This window comes from Enoplosus armatus, chromosome 6 (assembly GCF_043641665.1).
Source record: "Enoplosus armatus isolate fEnoArm2 chromosome 6, fEnoArm2.hap1, whole genome shotgun sequence".
Taxonomy (NCBI): domain Eukaryota; kingdom Metazoa; phylum Chordata; class Actinopteri; order Centrarchiformes; family Enoplosidae; genus Enoplosus; species Enoplosus armatus.
Genome location: NC_092185.1, coordinates 19,435,356 through 19,454,996, shown reverse-complemented (window position 1 = coordinate 19,454,996; position 19,641 = coordinate 19,435,356). Strand labels below are relative to the sequence as shown.

Here is a 19,641-nt window from a genome sequence, read left to right as displayed (position 1 = left end):
ACATTTACTTTGGGAACTTACGGTGAGGGATGCTTCCTTTGAATCGGATCCATAATACCTCTCACCAAGGGGACAATAAATCCACTTTGGTTCTGAACTACAGTAAGTTCCACACTGAAGCCTGTACACAACCATGGTCTACCAGCACAAGTGTTTTTCCTTAATGTGCCTGATTAGGCCTCTTTTTAGGACTGTGTGGTCATGTACAGATTGTGCTGAATTGACATCTCCCTGACTCCCCTGCTAGCTTTGTTGCAGGACAACCAATACCTTAATCATTCTAACAGTTATGTGTAGTTTGGTGACCTCATATAATTCAGACAGAATAAGTGAAAATGCCTGTGTGGGTGTGCATGACCTTTATATGTTTTTTTCATGGGTGCCAAACCATTTTGACATTTTGGACTAATAGTGTGCAGTATTTTAGCTTATTATTATATATTCTTATTTACTTTCTTATGCATTAAAAGGGTTACTTTGCTCAAGCACTCATAACAAACTTCAAGCACAAACACACACACACACAGACACACACACAGACACACACACACCACAGTAGAAAACAGGAGACTGATGCCGTGACTTAACAGTTTAATGTAAATCCAAGACAAAGTGTGATTACATTTCTACACATATACAATATGCATATGTGAGCATACAAATTCTCATTAATAACTCGATTCACCTCGGAGACCGAAAAAATGATCAAAAGTAACAGTGAATAACAAGCTATAACATAGTTCACCACAACGCGAGCCCCTTCTCACCCTACAGTTAGTAAAGAGGACAATTAAAATAACTATATTCTTCTATTTGACGAAGCTGTTTGTCTGTTAAAATCCTCCTGTAAAATTTACAATGCTATCATTAGTTTTTTCGAAGCCTAATATAAATTCACTCCATTTTTCTACAACGAAAATTATTAAGAGAAGCACACAACATCATAATGGTAACACAAGCGCTTAGTAGCAAGTACTCAACTTGTTAGGAGGTTTAATTAATCCTTCTTCTTATTGTCATTATTATATTTATTTAAACATTCTATAAAGCCAGTAAAATATCCATTCTCATAACATACTTAATAATATTAAGCTAAGGAACAGGGTATACATAGAACGCTACGTCAACAGATTGAAATAATGAGACATCACACCCCGATAAACAAAAGTAAATAAGAAAAGACAGTTAACAGAGAAGTATACTAGGAAATACTGCAGCACACATTAGCTTTATCGACAAAGAATGAGATTTTACACCATTGAGAAACCATACAGCAATGGACACAAAAGGGGGTCAGGGTTTGATGCACTCTTAGGTCTTTAGAAAATGTAAATAAGTTTAAGAAATTGAGCGACACTGATTTACTGTTTTGAGAATGTACCAAAAGGGATTTTGGCTTTGACATGACATCTAGCTTAAGATGAATATTTTTGTAGTGTAAACAGGCAAATCTGGCTTTGAATGTAGCTTTGGTCTACCACTTCTAGATTCCATTTATTAACACCACAAAAATAACTATCTTTGGCTAGAAATCTCACTGAAAGTAAGATGGGGAAAGCTACTTTTTTTAGTTATGTAAAGTAGGGCCAAAGTTCTTACAATGCAGCGAATTGGGGATTTAAGGTGGCAGAAATGAATCCATATTGTTGCCTGGTTTTACAAAAATTAGAATAAATGAAAGTAGTAGGAAAACAATCTTAATTGAATCGGTTTTGGTTCTTAAATTCATACATTGTAATCACCTGACACCCCTCAATCAGTGACGGCATCAAACCTTGACCACCTCACCCTGAATTCCCCCTAGGAATAGCCAGCAAAAGGAGCAGATCTCCTCAACAAAGGTTAAAAAAAAACCAACATACACTCTCATCCAAAAGGGCTTTAAGAATGCAGCTAGATTATGAATTTCCTGGTGACAGAGAGTACGTCAGCGCATGATTAATCCACCTAACACCTGTTCCTAACCCCTTTGTACTTTGGGAAGCAGCTGTGACGTGTGTGTGGGTCGACGTTGCGGGTCGTCTGTTCACCTCTTGCTGAGCTTCAAGTCACCTTGGCAGAGTTTGCCTGAAAAAGACTAATGTAGCACTATGCACCATCATGCTCTCAGGAATGTTGTTCAGTGTTTCCAAAGCTCCAGGAGGAGGAGTATTCATGGTAACACCATGAGAAAAGTTGGAAGTTTGAGTGTATTTGATCGGAGAATGCCAGGCTTCATGGAGGGTGAGATACTGCCTTATTTCGCTTTCTCTAATTTGAATGCCACCTTAAACCTTTGGAGGTATTGTTGTTTATTTTGGAAGGCAGTACTCTAACAATAAAGTCGCTACCTGGGAAGGCTATGCTCACCTTGACAACACAAAACATTTTTACACTCTACTTAAGCACATTTTGGTAATTTATAAGGTCACTCGATCTACGTTAATGCTCACATTTCTGTTTCCCCTTTCTTATAAAACACAAAACATTGGTTATGTGAGCACAGAACAGAGTAATAGACAAAGGTTTCATACACATCAAGTCATTTTCCACAATGTTGCGCATACAGGGCTTCTCTTAATTGGATGTTTCATTTGAGAAAACAGTGATTATTTGATATCCCCTAATCATGAGGATAGTGATAATTTTACATTATTTCTCTCATATGAGATTTTGCTGGAGATCAGATGTATAATTATTGCATCATGCATGGCCACGAACGGTGTAGAAATTAAATGAATGGTCACCCACTGAGAAAGATCTAAAGCCATTTCAGATGTCGCAGGTCACATATTACATTCATTTTGTGCAGGTGACCGTGGTTTTAAAGGTATAGTTGGTACATTTTTGATTAATTCATTTTTACAGGTCATTCTACTCCATAGCACGCTAATGGAAAACAAACTTTTTTTTGTTTTTACAAATTCATTTTCATACAACACCGATAAAGCTACAAAGTAGAAAAAAAAAAAACTGGCTTATAAAACAATTTGGAGAGAGGTTAGATAATTAATGATCATTCTACCTAGACAGGGGCCAAGTGTGAGGAGTAATGAAAGTAAAACAGACTGCAGCTCTTCTCATAGTTAAATGTCCATGTTCTAAACAAATGAATGACTGTGCTGGATGCATTAAGTATGTTAAATCCTCCCGGTGTACTTGTGCATTGTATGCACACATGCATTTTACTTGGGGGGTAAAACAACACGTCCTCAAAAGCACTTGCAAAACGTTTAAAGAAGAAGTTATTGCCTGTCTGCTCTAGCAACGCTGTGGGGGATTGCTTGTACCTACTGTGCTGTGCTGTACATGATCAATCTGTTGAATTCTTTGGTGGGAGGTGCGGAAAAAGTCCTAGCGTGACGATGCTACCCCCGTGCTGACAGGAGGGGGGGGGGACAGGACAGCAGTGTAGCATGGGTAACGCCAAATTCCCTCGAACAGTGGAATGTTTCAGTAGTCTGTCTCTGATTTAAATGGAAAATCATCTCCCTTATGCATGTGTGCTTAGGCCCCAACGACCTAGAGGAAATTAAGTAGATACAATAAAATAAAAAAGACAACAACAGAACAGAGAAGAATGATGTAACCAGCAATGTACTATGTAATCACATCTTTTACTGCCCACACCCTAGGTTTTGCATGCTGGAGCTGACGGAGAGTGGAGAGTTTTGGGGGAAACAAGTACCAGGATGACAAACCACTCTGGGGCCCGTCAAAGAGTTTTTTAAGAGCTTGTTAGATTTAGAACCTGGGTGTGGCGCCCTCAAGTCAAAGCATCTATCTATAAGGGCCCCATTGGATTATCATCGACTCAACACTTATATCATCAGCAGTGTTGCAACACTTTACACAGGTGCACCCACCTCCACGGAATACTAAATATTACTGTACATCAACCTTCAGGTTACAAAATAGAAATGAGCCTGACATATAATAAAAACACACACACACACACACACTCTGATAGAACATCCACAAGAATTATTGCAACAATCTCTAAAAATAAACACAACATGTACTACAGCCATGTCAAAAAAGTTCAAGATAATGTTAAGTTAAAAAAAAAAAACAAATCACTTCAAATGCAAGTACTATGGCATACCATGAAGGAGAGGGGGAAGGCTTTCACTAAACCACCAGCGGTCCTGATGTGCCCACGTTCAAAAGGACAAATGAACAGAGGAGATTATTTGTATCACTGGCTACAAGAAAAAAAAAAGTCTGTTAAATCAAGCAGCAAACACACAAAGCGACAGCCCTATTGGTTCTCTAAGTGTTCAGGTATCCCGTTCAAGCTGGCGTGGCGATGTCTGTGGTGTACCTGGTTCGAAGACAAATGGACAGTGGCGACAAATCGTCCACAAGTGCCCTTCCAGGTGTATGCTGTGGCATTTCCCTTCTGTTCTGTTCCTGCAGCTCTGAGATGCTACTCAAACCTCAAGCGCAACAAATAACTTCCAATTACCTTTGCTAGAGAAACAAACGACGACAGCAACAAATGACAACAACAAAAGGATTCGCGTCAGAATTCCAAGTGTGCATTTAGGTAAGGTAGTGCCCACCCTGCGGCTCCTACCGACCACCCGGGCTCAGTGTTACTATCAACCTGCTCAGTGCCAACTTGCTACCATTTTAGTCCCATTTAAGATAGAGAGTTTCACCCTGCCCTCCACAGTCCCTACCTAAACTGACCCTATGCTTTCAAACAGCCCCCTCACTCGTGCCTACACAGTATCTCTCTCAAACAACCCTCGATACTCTGCCTCTTCGCTGCAGCCTGGCTATCTCTAGCCTCACAGCCTCACGGCAACAATCACTTTCTGTCAGGCCCTTCTCTTGAACTAGCTTTTAACCTTAAAAAATGACCTCTACTGTGTCTCAAACATTGTACTGTAACTCATTCCCTGTACATGAAAACCGAGCTAATATCTCTGCTCTGTAATCACGATGCATGAATTCCCTTGTGTGATTAGAGAAAAACAACAACAAATATACTCCAAACTAAAGCCACATTTTGGGCGTCACCGCGATAGAGGTTTACAACTACAGCTATGCTGTACATTTTCATATTTACATTAATATCCAGAGCAAACAAGGATTTATCTATGACTTTGGTAAGTACCCCAGGCAAGTTATCTCATGCACACATAATAAAATAGCTCAGCATGATATCAACTCTGACATTAATCTTCATCATCTATAGTATGCTGTCATTAAGGACAAGAAACAGCAAGGGCTGAGCCTACACCTGGAAGAGAGCAACAACTGCCTAGGATGTCAAACCAGGGAAACATGTCTCTCTAAGTATAGCTATAGTCTCTTGTGGCTTTCAGGATCCAAGCCAAGTAAACTGTGTCGTTATATCTGTAAGGCACTACGAGGGAACAATGGTCAAAACCTAAAGAGAATTTTGAGGAGGTGGACTACACACGCATGGCTGACAGTAGCACACACAGACAATCACGTTGTACATGCCTATGTTATTATAACCACTTGTGCAATCACATTGAAAAAAGAGGAACAAATAAATCTATTGGTATCAGGGGGAAAAAAAGTTTTCTTCTTAAAACAAACAGGTGCAGACTGCTACATTCTAAGAACGGGGCCCAGCTAAGACACCTAGCTAAAACTGAAGTATCGTCATAAAGATGAAACACAAAGGAAAAAATACCTATAAATACACTAAAAAGTTTGTTGTCTTCTGTTGGTTATATTTCCAGAAGCCTCCTCGGCTGGAGAAGGTGGAGTGTGGTGGGGGGGGGGGGGGGGGGGGGTTGCCTCTCTTTTCTCCCCACACCATGAATGATTTGGAAATATTAAGACAGTTCAAGGCCATCAATATTTTTTTCTTTGAAGAGCAGCAGGTTTCCGTATTTCACCTTCCCCTAAATCTTGGGATCCCGAACTTCCAGTCAGTAACCCCTGTTCAACAGTCACTTCCCAAATTTAAGAGGGGAAAATAAAGGAAAACAAACCAGAAAACCTCCACTGTCCCAAAAGGCCTGTAAAACTAATGAGACATTACTTTCCTCATAAAGTAAAGCGATGAACAGACAAATAAAAGCAAAAACTGGCCCTTTCAGGAAAAAAAAAAATGAAAGAAAAGATAAAAACCCCTCTGAAATTCAACCCCACCTTTCCCTTCTCGAGAGGCTGTGAATCTTTTTTTCTTTTTCTCTCTGTCATCTTCAAGTTATACGTGACAGTTTCATGAGGATTGCATGTTCCTCTGTCTCTGTTTATGTCTGAGGTCGAGGAAAGGATGTCTAGGATGTTGACGGGGCTCTGGGTGGGTGGGTTGGGGGGAAGCAGCAGCGCTGGGTCAGGCTCTCCAGTGTCAGTCAGTGTCTTCTCTAGAGGTAAGGGTACTGGTTGACCTTGGTGGGGCTCAGTGGGTATCCAGTGTAGACAGTGGAGGCGGGCGAGGCGCTGATGTAGGCCTGGTGGGCAAACTGGGCCTGGTACTGGCTGTGGTGCAAGGTGGGGGAGGGCAGCACGCGGTGGCCCATGCTGACTGGGACCTGGTGGACGATGCTTGGTGGGTAACTTCCGTGCTGAACTGCGTGGCGAGCCGAGCCCTGTGACGCCACCAAGTGGGCCACGGTGCCGGTGGAGCCCAGAGCAGCAGGGGCTGTGTAAGTGTAGAGGTGGGGCTGGCTGGGCAGGTGTGTGGCAGCCAGGTGCGGGTGGACATTGCCCGTGTGAGAGGGGCTATTGTGATGGAAGGAGTACGGGGCCTGAGTGGCGATGGTGGGAGTGATGTATGCCTGCTGGCGCCGATGACCTCCATTTCGCTCGGCTACCATGTGCTGCTGGGCCTGGAAGATAGAATGGCTGAATGTCAGTTTTATTGCTCCTAAACTGAAACTGTTGTTCATGGAAAGCCTTGTAGCCTCAAATATGATTTCTTAAGTTTGAAACCCTTTCAAAAATCCATTGGATAATGTCAAAAACGCAATCAACCTTAAAGGAATAGTTGGACATTTTGGGAAATGTGCTTTTTTATTTGCTTTCTTGCAAAGAGTTATATGAGAAGATCAATACCACTCAAGTCCCTACGGTAAATATGAAGCTACTGCCAGCAGCTGCTTATCTTAGCTTAGCACTAAGGCTATAAACATGGGAAACAGCTAGCCTTGCTCTGTCCAAGGGTAACATTTACCACCACCTTTAAAGTTCAATAACTTTAATATCAGGTTGCCAGGAAACCAGCGGAGACACCAGGAAGTGACTGTGCCCAGCCAAGAAAGATTAAACAAAGAAAATATAATGTGTTAGTTAGTAAGCTTTAGAGGTGCTGGTTGGATTTTATACCAACTGTTTTCCCCCGTTTCCAGTCTTTGTGCTAAGCTAAGCTAACTGGCTCCTAGCCTTAGCTTCAAACTGGTATCAATTTTCAATCAATCTTCTCATCTAACTCTCGGCAAGAACGCAAAAAAGTGCATTTACCAAAATGTCAAACAACACCTCTACGACATGATCCTAAAATGTTGAGATCTGAGGTTTCTTAAGCACATATTCACACACTGACAGTGATAACACATGTGTCACCATACCTGGCTGAGATTGAGAGGCTGCTGCTGGAGGGGGTGTGGCCCTGAGCGCTGCTGTCTGTAGGACCCCCCTCCGGTCATGCCCCCTGGTAAGTGATTATTGCCAGACACCACTCCATTCGATGATTTGAACTTGTAAGCTGAATTCTGATGGTTCATTGCATCTGCACAGGGGAGGATAGATGTTTGGTTAATTGGGAAGCAGCAACTTTAATCAACTTCAGTACCTCACAACATTATAGTTACCAGCTAATGCATGAGGCTGTGTTTTAGGTTAGGTCCTTTACCTGACATCAGGCGCTCACACTCATTCGGGACCTCACTGTTCTGGGTTTTGAGGGGGGGAATGATTATGGTGCGGGGGTTCCCATTATTGTAGTTGTCCAGGATGGTGGTCTTTGTGTCGTAGCTGTTGTTGTTGGGGTGTCTGGACTCCACAGTGTAGGGGCTGTTGTGGCTGGAACAGTCAGAGTCAGGTGAATCGTGGACCGTCACACAACTGATGACATTCTTCCGCTGCTTTGAAGATGAACTGGAGGAAACAGAAGGGGACCAGAGAGGAAAGCTAGTGAGAAATCAACTCCAGTGACTTGACAGTGAAGTAAACTCAAGGACATCAATATTATAATATTGCATGTGCTTGTTCATAGTTTTGTTTTCACTGTATTTATCATTATCAGATTCTACGTCCCCTCTTAAATTACATACTGTATGGTGCCGCCAAGTATGGACTCCTAACCTAACTATATATCTACAAATCTGTTGTCACAATTGCTAGCCATTCTTCTTTTACTTCCTACTCTGTGTTTGCTTATTTTGCGTTTCAGCACAGCACATCACACCACACTGGAGTTGTCTTTGACATTTGTTGTTCTGTTGTCAGATGACTGCATGGTTATAAAATAGATTCGATCAATGGTCGCAAAATACCACTGCCACAGAAATAAGCACGGGCCTCGGGTGGCCTGGTTAGCATTTTGTTTTAGCATTTATTTTTTATAGTCGCACAGCCATCTGATGTCACAGATAAAAAGATATGTGACTGAAAGCGGCTTATATTGTACACAACTTTTAAAACCTAAATAAAATCATGCAGAAAGTTGGCTTCTTTGTTTGGCGCAATAGTGAAAACATATCTCTACCATGCTAAGTCAAAGAGGTCTTGGTTTTCTCTGTCTTGGCTGATCTTCAACTGCAGCCCTTAGTGATTGTTGTGAAAATTCATATTACAACAACAAGCCTGCAAATTTTTTATCTCAGTAGCAGAAAACATGACAAGCACTGGTAACCCCAATGATAAACAAACTTCTCAGCCTGTATCAATTATGTTAAATAGAACCATATTAATCCCTTAAAACCCAGAACTGACCTATTGTTTTGTTTGTGGTCGTCTTCCTCATCTGTGTCGCTGCTGATGGTGATGATGCTGACTGCAGGGCTGGGCGTGTCGGGGATGATGATGGTCTGTCTGGGGACGTGGTGCTGGTGTTGATGGTCGCGGGTGGTGCTGGAGGCCTGCTCTGCTTCGCTAGCCCCCCATCCGCCACCCCCACAGCCCTGTGGGGGCGGGCAGTTGGAGGCCGAGCCGTTCTGTAGCACAGCGCAACGTGGGGGCGTGTTCTCCTTGACCCGCTTGGAGCGCTGCGGGGACAGCACCGCCTGCGAAGACGACACTTCGTATGCTGACATGTTCCTTTTAGAAAGAGAGAAGAGGGTAAGTGCCACACAGAGGCAAAATACACATATGCTGGAGATCAAAGACCTCTGAATCAAAAGCTATGAGACATCATGATCTTTTTGTGATGATCTTAAGCTGCCAGTATGATGATTTACAGTAAGTTCAGAGTCATCTGAGTGTTAGAGTACCTGGCAGACATCTGGTGCTGTTTGTTCTTTTTGGAAGAAGAGTTGTTATTGGTTGCTGGCTGCCTCATAACGTGTGCCACTCCCACATTAAGTGTCTGGTTGGATGGGAGAGTGACGTGGCCAGCCAACAGGGCCGGCTGCTGCATGATGGGATTATAATGGCTGCCATGAGGATGGGAATTCCTGTAATATGACACAGCTTTATGTTACCACAACAATAAGAAACGCGCAAGTGAAGTAGCAAAGCATGACATACATTTATACGTCAGGATGATAAAACCCAATATTGGAATGGGAAAAAGACAGGATAAGTATTTCCCACAGAAGCCAGCGGGTGGCAGCAGCTAACTTTTCTAAAGAGGACGAGAGGAGGAGAGGGAACAAGTGAGGGAAAGAGCAAAGAGGGAGGGCAGAGGAGCTGACACCAGCAGCTGTGGAGCGATAGCTCTGCAGAGGAAGTGCGACACTTTCCCAATCGTCTCTCTGAGGACAACAGAGCTGCCACTGGACAGGAAGGGAGGGAGAGACAAGGGAGGGGGGGGTTGTCTGGTCACAGATGGACAGCTCGAATGAACCTGAGCATACATGGCCCCAGCAGTCCTCCACATACACATTATACACCTGCATCCTCCTTATCTCCCTGCAGATCGGCTTCTCCTATCTATCCATCCATTCATTGAGTCATCGCAGTGACTAGTCAGCTTACTTGACATGATGTCTCTACATGTACATACAGTACATCCCATCTCCCTGAGGTAAATCGGCTCTTGTGATAGCACCAGTGTTCACGTGGAGGCTGTGATTCATTTAAGATAAAGGACAAGCTGTCAGGGAGGTTCAAGCTCCTCTGTCAATCAGTCTTATGCCATACCTTCTTCCTATAGCACATTCTGAGCTATAAAAGCCATGAAACCACTGCTGGCCTTTGAAATCAATTTATCTGAACTAATCTACAGACTTGCCCCTGATGTTATGTGTATAAACATGATTTAACAAAGTGCATTGTTTTTTAAGCTTTAAAATGAAATCTGTCAGTCTATTAGATTTATCTATTCAGATAAATCCTTATGTGAAGAAAGGTGGATTTGAAAACTGTAGGCCACAATATTCAGACATCAATTAATGCTCTCCAAAATCAGTGACTGTGATGGCCCGGCTGGGAGCAGTTAAAAGTAAGGAAGAAGTGTTGTTCACCTCCAGTTGGCGAGAGGTTGTGTGCTGCTCATGGAGTCGGGGATGACAGTGGCATGCTGGACTGAGGTGTGGGTGAGCTGCTGCCAGGCCGGAGGCAGAAGGATCTGCTGGGTGCCGCTGGGCCAGGCCTGCTGAGGAAGGAGAATACAGAGTGGGGGATAAACAAAGAGGGGGAGAAGTGGAGATTGAAAGGACACAGAAAAACAGTCAGCTACCATGTGATAAAACATCCAAACTATTTTACTAATTTTGTTTGATGAAGGCTGTCATGGGACTGCAAAGCTACCCATGATTTTTTTTTCTTTTTGCTTCTTTTACTTTAAACATTACAAATGAACAAACACATTGAACTTCGCTGACTGGGCATGCAAAGTGAACTATGCCAGCTTCAAGGAGACATCCATCGACAAAAGAAATAAGGTCTTAATAAGGACTACAATAACCAGGACTTAATAAAGATGTACAGCAGCTCCTTTCTTTGTCTGCGTGTGTGTGAGTGAGTGCACGTGTGTGTGTCAGTGTGATTATGTGTTTGACTTGAGTCAAATCATCCTATGTTCTAATTAAATTCGTAGGCCTATTCAAGCCGCTGTGAAAGAGGCTACTTTGTATTTCTGATGCAGAACAGGAGGAGTATCAGGCATGATATGCCCCAAGATGTGCCAAGATGAGTGTGCGTGCATGCATGCCCAAGAGTGTTTGTGTGTTACCGTGTGTGTAACTCTAATAGTTTAATGCAGCTCTATTGATTAGCACTTTAATGTCAGGGCTAATGAATTGTTCCTTTAATACCATTTGCACATCTATTTACAACGGCATCAGTATGTGCAGCAGCACACACACGTTTAAACAGAGGAAGAGAAAGACAGAGAGAGAGATGAGACAGAGAGAGATGAGACAGAGAGAGAGACCATACTAAATGCAAAGCAGATAATCTGTGTATATGGTACAGTAACTTTATTTTTATATCTTCTAACTTTGTCTTTATCTTAACCTTTATCTTTGTATTCACATCATTGCTTTGCTCTGTCTGTTTCCATTATATTCTGACACAAAGTAGCTGTTCAGGCTGCAGGCCTGTGGAGGTTGAATTGTTTTTGTCTGAGGCAGGTTGCTAAAGTCCTAACCAACCGGCCTGTGGTTGAAGTGCTGCAGGGGGCATCTGCAAGCCAGCAGAGCTCCCTTGTCTGTGCACTGATGACTGACATCTCTAATGGAACATTCTGGAGCTGGTGATGGTCTTTACATCTAAGACCACATCCAAGGCCTTTTATCAACATGCCATTAAGAGACTCTAATACATCCATCCATCTCCTGCTCCTCCGCCTCCTGCTCGCTCTATCTCCATTCCTGGCACTCTACATGCCTCTCTCACTAGGCGTCTGCGTTGTGTAACCAGCCTGTCTGCCCTGAAATGGTAACCCAGTTAAGAGGCCATTTTCTTTCTTCTCAGAGCCTACCATCACTATCAGCGGCCCACCGCCTCCCACCTCGACCTACACTCCCCGGGTGAAAACCCTTTGTCACCTCGGGGCTTTGAAAGTCCCAGCTCTCACTCCCCAATTGTTTCCACATTTTCTGCATTCCTACTCCAGATAAAGGACCTGCTGGTTTCCCTGCCTCCCTGCTTGGAGCCTCCTTCACTCTGCCCCCTCTCTGCACACCCAGGGAGCTCGAGGCTAAACTTGCATGGGTCCGGGGTAGGCAAGGGTGCATGGGCAACAGTGAGCAGTGGGTGGGTGGGGGCACAGGTGGGGAGAATGCAACCAAGAGGCCAACAACAACTCAGCCAAGCCTGTGAGACCTCCCACAGTAAAGGAATAAACACACACACACACCCAGTTATTAGGTGTGCTGCTGGCTGGCCTATATAAACCATCTGCTTGCATTAACTATTGCCAGTGTTTGTTTAACATGTGTGCACACAGAGGTGAATACCTACAGAGCCTGGCAGCAATGTGCGATCCAGACTTTTTCCTTAATAAGACATGGAGGTTTTATTTTATTTTGCCTCTGATAGATCCATCATATCCATGGATCTGGTGATGTTGTGAAATCTCTGGTCAGGCCGAGCCTCATCCAAGCTTCCCCTGACCTCCCAGGATCCTCTGAGGCCTGTAATTTGGAGCGCCTGACTTGGAAGCAGCCCTGGAGCTAATCACCATTTGGTATCTGACAGATTAACCCACCATAGAAACACAGGCAAGCACACACACATACACACACACAGAGCTTTGCTGCCTGCCTACTGCATGATTAACTGGAGATAAGGGAGCACTTCAAACTCCCTGGATTCTCAGGGATATTTAAAGCCTTCATGGAAATTTCCATAGGGAAAGAGGTGGTGTGGCGATGGAAATGGTCTACAGTCTGTGTGTGTGCTGAGAGAGTGATGCACAGTCACCCTCTGTTACTTCCAACAACTGTATGCTAGCAGCTAAAGCTCCGGCTCCACTGTGCAGGTTCTAGTGAAGGCCTTCTCTGTGTGAAAGGCTCCTGCCTTTGTGTGCATCAGACCGTGGCAGCCTCAGCCTCCAGGAGAGCGGGGCAGCAGAGAGAGTGAGACAGCGAGGGGGAGAGAGGAAGAGTAGAGAGAGAGAGAGAGAGAAAGAGAAGCAGAGAGCAATGCACAGGAGAGCTTGGCCTGAATGCACTCAGGAAAAAAAAACAGCTGCCAGCAGGGGCAGGGTCACGAACATTGAGTGATTTCAAGCCTCCATCGATAGATACTATTCTTAGTGAGGGTTTATGAAAAAAGGGGATGCAGAGACTTTTGTTTGAATGTGAGCAGCTCCGAGTCTGACCGGCACTGTTGTTCTTTAAGACCCTAAAAAACTCTATTTGTTTCTTCTCTGTGATACTCGAATCTCTTCCTACCTGTGTAAGCAGGCCAGGCTGGATCTGAAGAGGTTGGGCACCAGGGGCCTGCGTCACTATGGGAACAGCATTCTCCATCCGCACAGAGTAACTGGTGTGCTTGGAAGGGGACGCCTGAAGCCCTGTGCACAAATAAAGCACGTGGACGGAGGATGTCAGCAAATAAGTACAGCAATACCCTCACTTATGAACAACATCATGCCATCTGCAAAATTAAGAGTGAGGGATCAGATAACGTGTTATATATGCAGTCTTATTTATCTGCTACAGATGTCAAAACCCTTCGCTATGGATGAATATAGCAACACTGCTTAGAAAAACAAAAACAGTAGTCATGGCAATAGTATAAAAACTGTTTCTAAAATATGTTTTTTTATGACCGATTCCACAAAAAAAGAAATAAACAAATAAAACAATGCCTTAAAGCTCTTCTGCCCTCCCAGTGCAAACACAAAAGTGGGGTGAATAAGCCTTACACAAAAATATTAAATTTCCTCTCAAATGATTAATTGCCTCATCAACTTATCATTGAATCACCATTTGTATGGTATGATTGACATTGCCTGTGGTGTGCAAGGCTAAAGCTGCAAAACAAAATGACAAAAAGCTAGCAAAAAGGCTGTGAACAGACATAGAACTAAAACCGACTACAGTGCTATATGTACGGTACCAGACAAAGGCTTTTTAACTGTGTTGTATCCTCCTATCATGGCCTGGTCTAGTACAGGTGCTCATGGCTGAGATGTTTTGCACATATGACCACAAATCCCACCCTGTCCGTTCACACTAATGCATACTGACTGGTCAGACCTCCTTACCTTGGAAGCCAGGTGGGCAGACGATGAGCGCCTGCTGGAAGGGGTCGGGCCGGGCAGCGCAGAGCTGAGGAGCCCCTGGCTGCAGGGGCATGCTCCTCTGGGCCACGGCTGCCATGGAGGCAGCGGAGGGCTGGTAGAGTGCAGATTGGTAGTTTAGTATGGAGACATCAGGACTTGCAAAGGAAAGGGTGGCATTGTTGGTGGAGGAGGAAGCCAGGTTGGTGGCCTAAAGGAATGATGGGACCAAAATAAAAATCATGAGGGTGGAGGAATTGATGGGAATGACAGGGAAGTGGGAGTGCTCCAAGGAGGCAAGGTTGAACAGCAGGCATGGTAAAAACAGAAAGATAACAACATGCTAACAAAATAATGCACACATAAAGATGCAAAAACAACCGCCACATCAAGATAAGATGGATGGCAGAGGCATCCATCATTGATGAGAGCCGATGGAAGAATAAGGAAATTGGACAACTGATTTGAATGTGTCTTAAAATATGCGGACTGTTGATTTGATTAATTAAAGGGAGAGAAAGAATGTGTGGAGAGATGCAATCAATGCTACAATTCTTAGAATAATCAACCATCAATGCCACCAGAGCACATTTAATTTTTAATCATTTACAGCATTTACTGGCAAACAAACCTTACTTCTTTAGACTAGAAATGTATATTGTCTACAGTGACAATATGCTGAACATGAATTTATTGATGCTTTATATGTCTCACTACCCAATTTAGCAACAATATACTGCACAGCAACATTAACATCTCCCTTATTATCACCCTTAAATGATGAGTGTTAAAGTCATAAGGAGATCACATTATAAGATTGTTTAAATGTAAATGTTACAGAATCAATATGAGCCAATATAATGAGCTGCAGCAAAATTTGACATTTCATGTCACAGCCTCACTATCTAGCCTCCAAATCAATATGCCTGACAGGAGTAATATTTCACAGCCAACAGTCATTCTATAATTATGTAAGCTTAGGTAACTCCGGCATGTCTTGACCATTAATAAGACATGTGGAATACTAAGACGGCGTGGGAACATCCTCAATACAAACAAATGCTTTTAAGAGACACTGTTTGCTCAGTTCGTAAAGTAGTATTTGCTCCACGAGACACTGTCTAATTTTAGCCCTTTCATTAAGCGTACAGAGGGGCGGAGGGAAATACAGAGACGGCGCTTTCATTTTTCATTTGCTCTCTTTAGCGTGTTCGATGAACACCAGGGGAGGGAACATAATCAATATGCCGCTGTAGCATTCATCATACACAAGCACGGAAGCAGCAAAATACAAGCCTGAGATGCATTTCAGCCTTGCAAATGAATCAAGCTGAATAAATCACTAACTTAAGTCTGTCTATATGCCCTGAGAGCCAGGGTGCAGAAAAGACAAGCTGAGAGAATGTTAATCCATTTAAATCACAGCAAGATGGGGTTTTTGTCGCATGCTACACAGTGTGAGCTGGCTCGATATAGTTGGTGATAAAGAACTCTGTTTACTAAAGAGAAGGGTGGGGGGGGGGAGCAGGAGTTGTAACTAAGCACAATCTGGAAAACCTTGCAACCCGACGCTCGGTGATTCCGGCATAAGCCAAAAGTCAGCAGTTTCGATTCACAGACCGTACGGGAGAGAAGCGGTAAAGCACCACAGGCTCAACCCAGGGAAATGGGAGGACAGACGAGAAGACAGAGGAGGACAGGAGTGAGAGGAGGGAAAAAGAGAGGAAGCCTGGTAAAGGGATTCTTAAGGCCTGAAAGCCCCAGAATGCAAGGCAAGCAGGAAGTGGGGCTTGTCATGTGTGTAATCAGCACTTTGTGACAATCCCACAGGACCTCGGGCACAGACAGAAATGCAGGCAGACAGATATACATGCACCAAGGCAGAGAGGCAGGCCAGTAAGCATGGAAACGTGAAGACAGACAGGAAGAAAAACAAAAAAACAGAACAAAGAGACAGATGCTCACGGGCTGCTAAGCTGTTCAACTACTGACAGTTGGGTGTTTAAAATACGATTATTTGGTTAAGACAACATTTGAGTGGGTATGCAAGCAAGATGTGTCTGTCATGTTGTTACTTGAGGGTTTCAGCTCAGCTTTAATTATTTGTTGTGATACATATACATTTACGCATACAAATACAGTATAGATAAAGGTGATACATATTCTATACTTTGATTTTTGAGGTCGCACTTTTATTTTTATCTGTAGTTTTATTTACCTCTGGCTGCATTTCTTTTATCATATTTTTCAGTCATAGTTTTATTGGAGCCTACTGTGGAAGTGCAGTAAACCATAACTAAAATAACTGACATACTTGCATCTGACAGCATAAAAGTTCACTATCAGGGGCTGACTAACAGCCTACTCAGTGAAGATGTACTATTTTTTTTTTCAGTCTTACCTGGCTGTGCACAGTGTTCAGCTGGTTGTTGAAGGTCATGGTGAGGTTGGTGGAGGTGCTGGGGGCCACATGGGTGATAAAGGGCGTCTTGCTCTGGTTGACTGTGTCGTACATGTTGACGCGACGCTTACAGATCTCCATGTTTTGGAAGCACGACTTCACGCTGCACGGACAGAGAGTGAGGGAGACGGAGAGGGAATGAGCACTGTGTGCCATGACAGTGGCGGATGTTAGTTCGGTGTTCAAAATAATGATTATGCAAACAACAACAAGGCCTGTTCAGCTACGTACTGTGCGCTGTGTGGGAAATCGAGGAGATGCGACATAGTAACGAAGGGGTGGTTGAGCGTTTCGATAGGAGTGATCCGCTTGTCTGCGTCAATGGTCAGCATCTTGGTTAACAAATCGATGAACTCCCTCCTGTCAGCCTTCTCTGCCAGCATGTCGCTCCCCTCCAGATCAGATGTCATGTTCACCTGGAACAAACACACAAGCATCTTAGCATTTCAAATACTTCTTCAATGGCAAGGAGTATGCAAGGTCTCTAGTGTTTTCTTTAGACAACAGAGAAAAATCTCTCCCACGGCTTATTCCCATACAGACGCCTATTAATACTTACAAGGCCTCATCACTTAGGGTGTCAGTGTGTGTGTGTGTGTGTGAGTGTGTGTGTGTGTCACAGAGCCCAGTGATAACCTTGCACCTTAGTGACATTATAAACATTTGCACTGGTATTTGTAGCACCACTTGAAAATATCTTCTGGCGCCTTCACTGAGATTTTTATCTATTCGGGAGATGTGAAAACAAACAAAAAACACGAACCCAATAAATGCTGCCATTGGCTAGTCGTTAAAAAAATAAAAAACCTGTTCACAAAGGACACCATTTTGTGGGAGCCTCTGAGAAAGCTGACATGAGACAACTTAACCTAAATATGTTCTGAGGCAATTCTGGGAAGCTGCCTTGGAACATCGTGTTGCTTCATCTGTATTAAACATTGCGGCTTAGGCTGTGGATAAATACTGGGCAAAGCAGATTTCTGCGGATTCTTGCTCAGATGAAAACCTACATAACTAGCAGGAATTGATTTGTTAGGCAGGGGACTAATTCTGGGGACTGGGTTTACTTTCAGGGTTGTCATGTGGGGCGAGGAACAAGGTCGTGCTGTAGCCAGTCTGGGTTGAAGCAAACAAGCTGATTGTCAGGCAGTGAGGGTACAGAGACAGGGACAGTGGCAACAGACAGGCGGCCTTGTTTATTGTGACTGCCATGCAGAGGTAGCAGACCTGTTTTTAATAAAGACGCAGCGCTTATCTGTAGGCCTGCTCCAGGGGCTATCAGATGTGCTGCCAGTCAACACCGCAAATCTGATTCAATTCTCTTTCTCTATGCAGGTTATTCAGGCTCTGCAGCCATTCCTCTCTGCTTGCCATCTCCGCTGGCTGTGATAAAGGAAGAATCTGTAGAATGAGGTGAAAAATAATCACATCGTCCTCTGCTCGTGGAAGAGATGACTTTGGGAAATGTCCACAGTTTTTTTGGTCGCACGTGCATAGCAGGTGGGAGTTGGCTGAGGATTGCCACAATAATCAGGCTGGATAAGAAGAAGCCCATAGAGGCAAAATAATTTTCCTATCATCCATTAAATTAAGATATTTGAATTTACTTGATAGGAAAGACATTTTCATGCTTCATTGTCTTTAAATAACAGCGAAAGGCAACATTTGACATTTTCAAATCTTGAATGAAAATGGTCTCTAAAAAACATAAAGACAAGAGGCTTCAACTAACATGGTCAGCCTTGCGTGTCTTGCATGTCAACGGCTGTTTATGGAGCCACATCTGTGCCACTGACATGCCGCTCTCGAGCATAAGGGCAGGGGCGGCAGATGTCGAGCAGTGAGACGGATCGGGCTACGCCTCAGGAGACGTGGAGCTAGTTCATGCAGGATGAAGGCCTGTCTTCTGCACAGCGCTACAACCATGTGCAGATTCACCCATAAACTTTATTTCTCAGCAGGGAGGGTGGCAGAAGAAAGGAAAAGTGCTTTGGCAAGTGCACATCATAAAAGAAAGATAAGGTGAAGACCATGCCGCTCCTCATGCCATCCCTGCTTCACTCATATCAACAGAGATACTGAAGGATTGCAGATCAAAGGGAATCCACTTTGGAGCAGGCCCTTCTTCCATCTACATCAGGCCTCAAGCGGGGTCCTGCATTTGCTGTAAGTTGGTCTATGATTTACTCAAATTAGACATACTTGCGACTAAAGCCTCCCCACATTTCCCACGACTTAAAGGAGGTTCATTATCTCTCCCTGGCACCCAGCCCCTCTGTCTTTCAGGGCCTTCAGCTATATCATCCATTATACACGCGGAGACAGATGTCCACAATGCTGACTTGTTTATGCGGTCGGGATAGTGAGATGGGGGGCGAAATAGGCAGTTTTCTCCCACATTGAGCTTGTGCGGCTCTGCTCTATCTCCGCTGTGTTTTTGTAGTAAGCCGAGTCTGGCTGCAACAGCGAGAGGTAGACGGGACACAGAGCTTGAAGCGTAGGAGACAGAGATGACCCAGGGGATATCATACTAGTGCAGGTTGGTTTCATTAAACTCTGTGCTGCATGTATGTGTGTGTGTGGTAACTGTAAATTCAACAAGCCCAGGCAGCGATACTATCTTGTCCCAGCTGACAGCATGTTATTCCAGACAGGCCTGACAGCGGCCCTGGGCGCTACTGGACAACCATAATTGTCTCCATCACTTAAGTCACTACATGTGTTGTGTGTCCACAAGGACCGTCTCCAGAGGCTGCTGCAGGTCGTGCACCAAGATGGCCGTATTCCAAAAGAAATATTTCACCTGCTTAACTCTTATCTCTTGGCTAGTCATTATCAGAGGTAGGATCGAGGTACAATGATGACAAGAGAACGC

General features: G+C 43.9%; 1 protein-coding gene across 1 annotated transcript in view; it reads right to left on the bottom strand.

Moving 5' to 3' along the window:
• Positions 1–5,961: 5,961 nt before the first annotated feature.
• Positions 5,962–19,641, bottom strand: part of hipk2 (homeodomain interacting protein kinase 2) — a 64,964-nt gene continuing 51,284 nt past the window's right edge. The window contains exons 7-16 of the mRNA XM_070906842.1: positions 16,998–17,182; positions 16,707–16,869; positions 14,291–14,516; positions 13,473–13,594; positions 10,596–10,726; positions 9,402–9,584; positions 8,905–9,228; positions 7,823–8,067; positions 7,539–7,699; positions 5,962–6,800 (exon numbers count right to left, since the gene is read on the bottom strand). Of these exons, the coding sequence (XP_070762943.1) occupies positions 6,336–6,800; positions 7,539–7,699; positions 7,823–8,067; positions 8,905–9,228; positions 9,402–9,584; positions 10,596–10,726; positions 13,473–13,594; positions 14,291–14,516; positions 16,707–16,869; positions 16,998–17,182 (2,205 nt within the window). The 3' untranslated portion in view covers positions 5,962–6,335. The remainder of the gene's footprint in view (positions 6,801–7,538; positions 7,700–7,822; positions 8,068–8,904; positions 9,229–9,401; positions 9,585–10,595; positions 10,727–13,472; positions 13,595–14,290; positions 14,517–16,706; positions 16,870–16,997; positions 17,183–19,641) is intronic.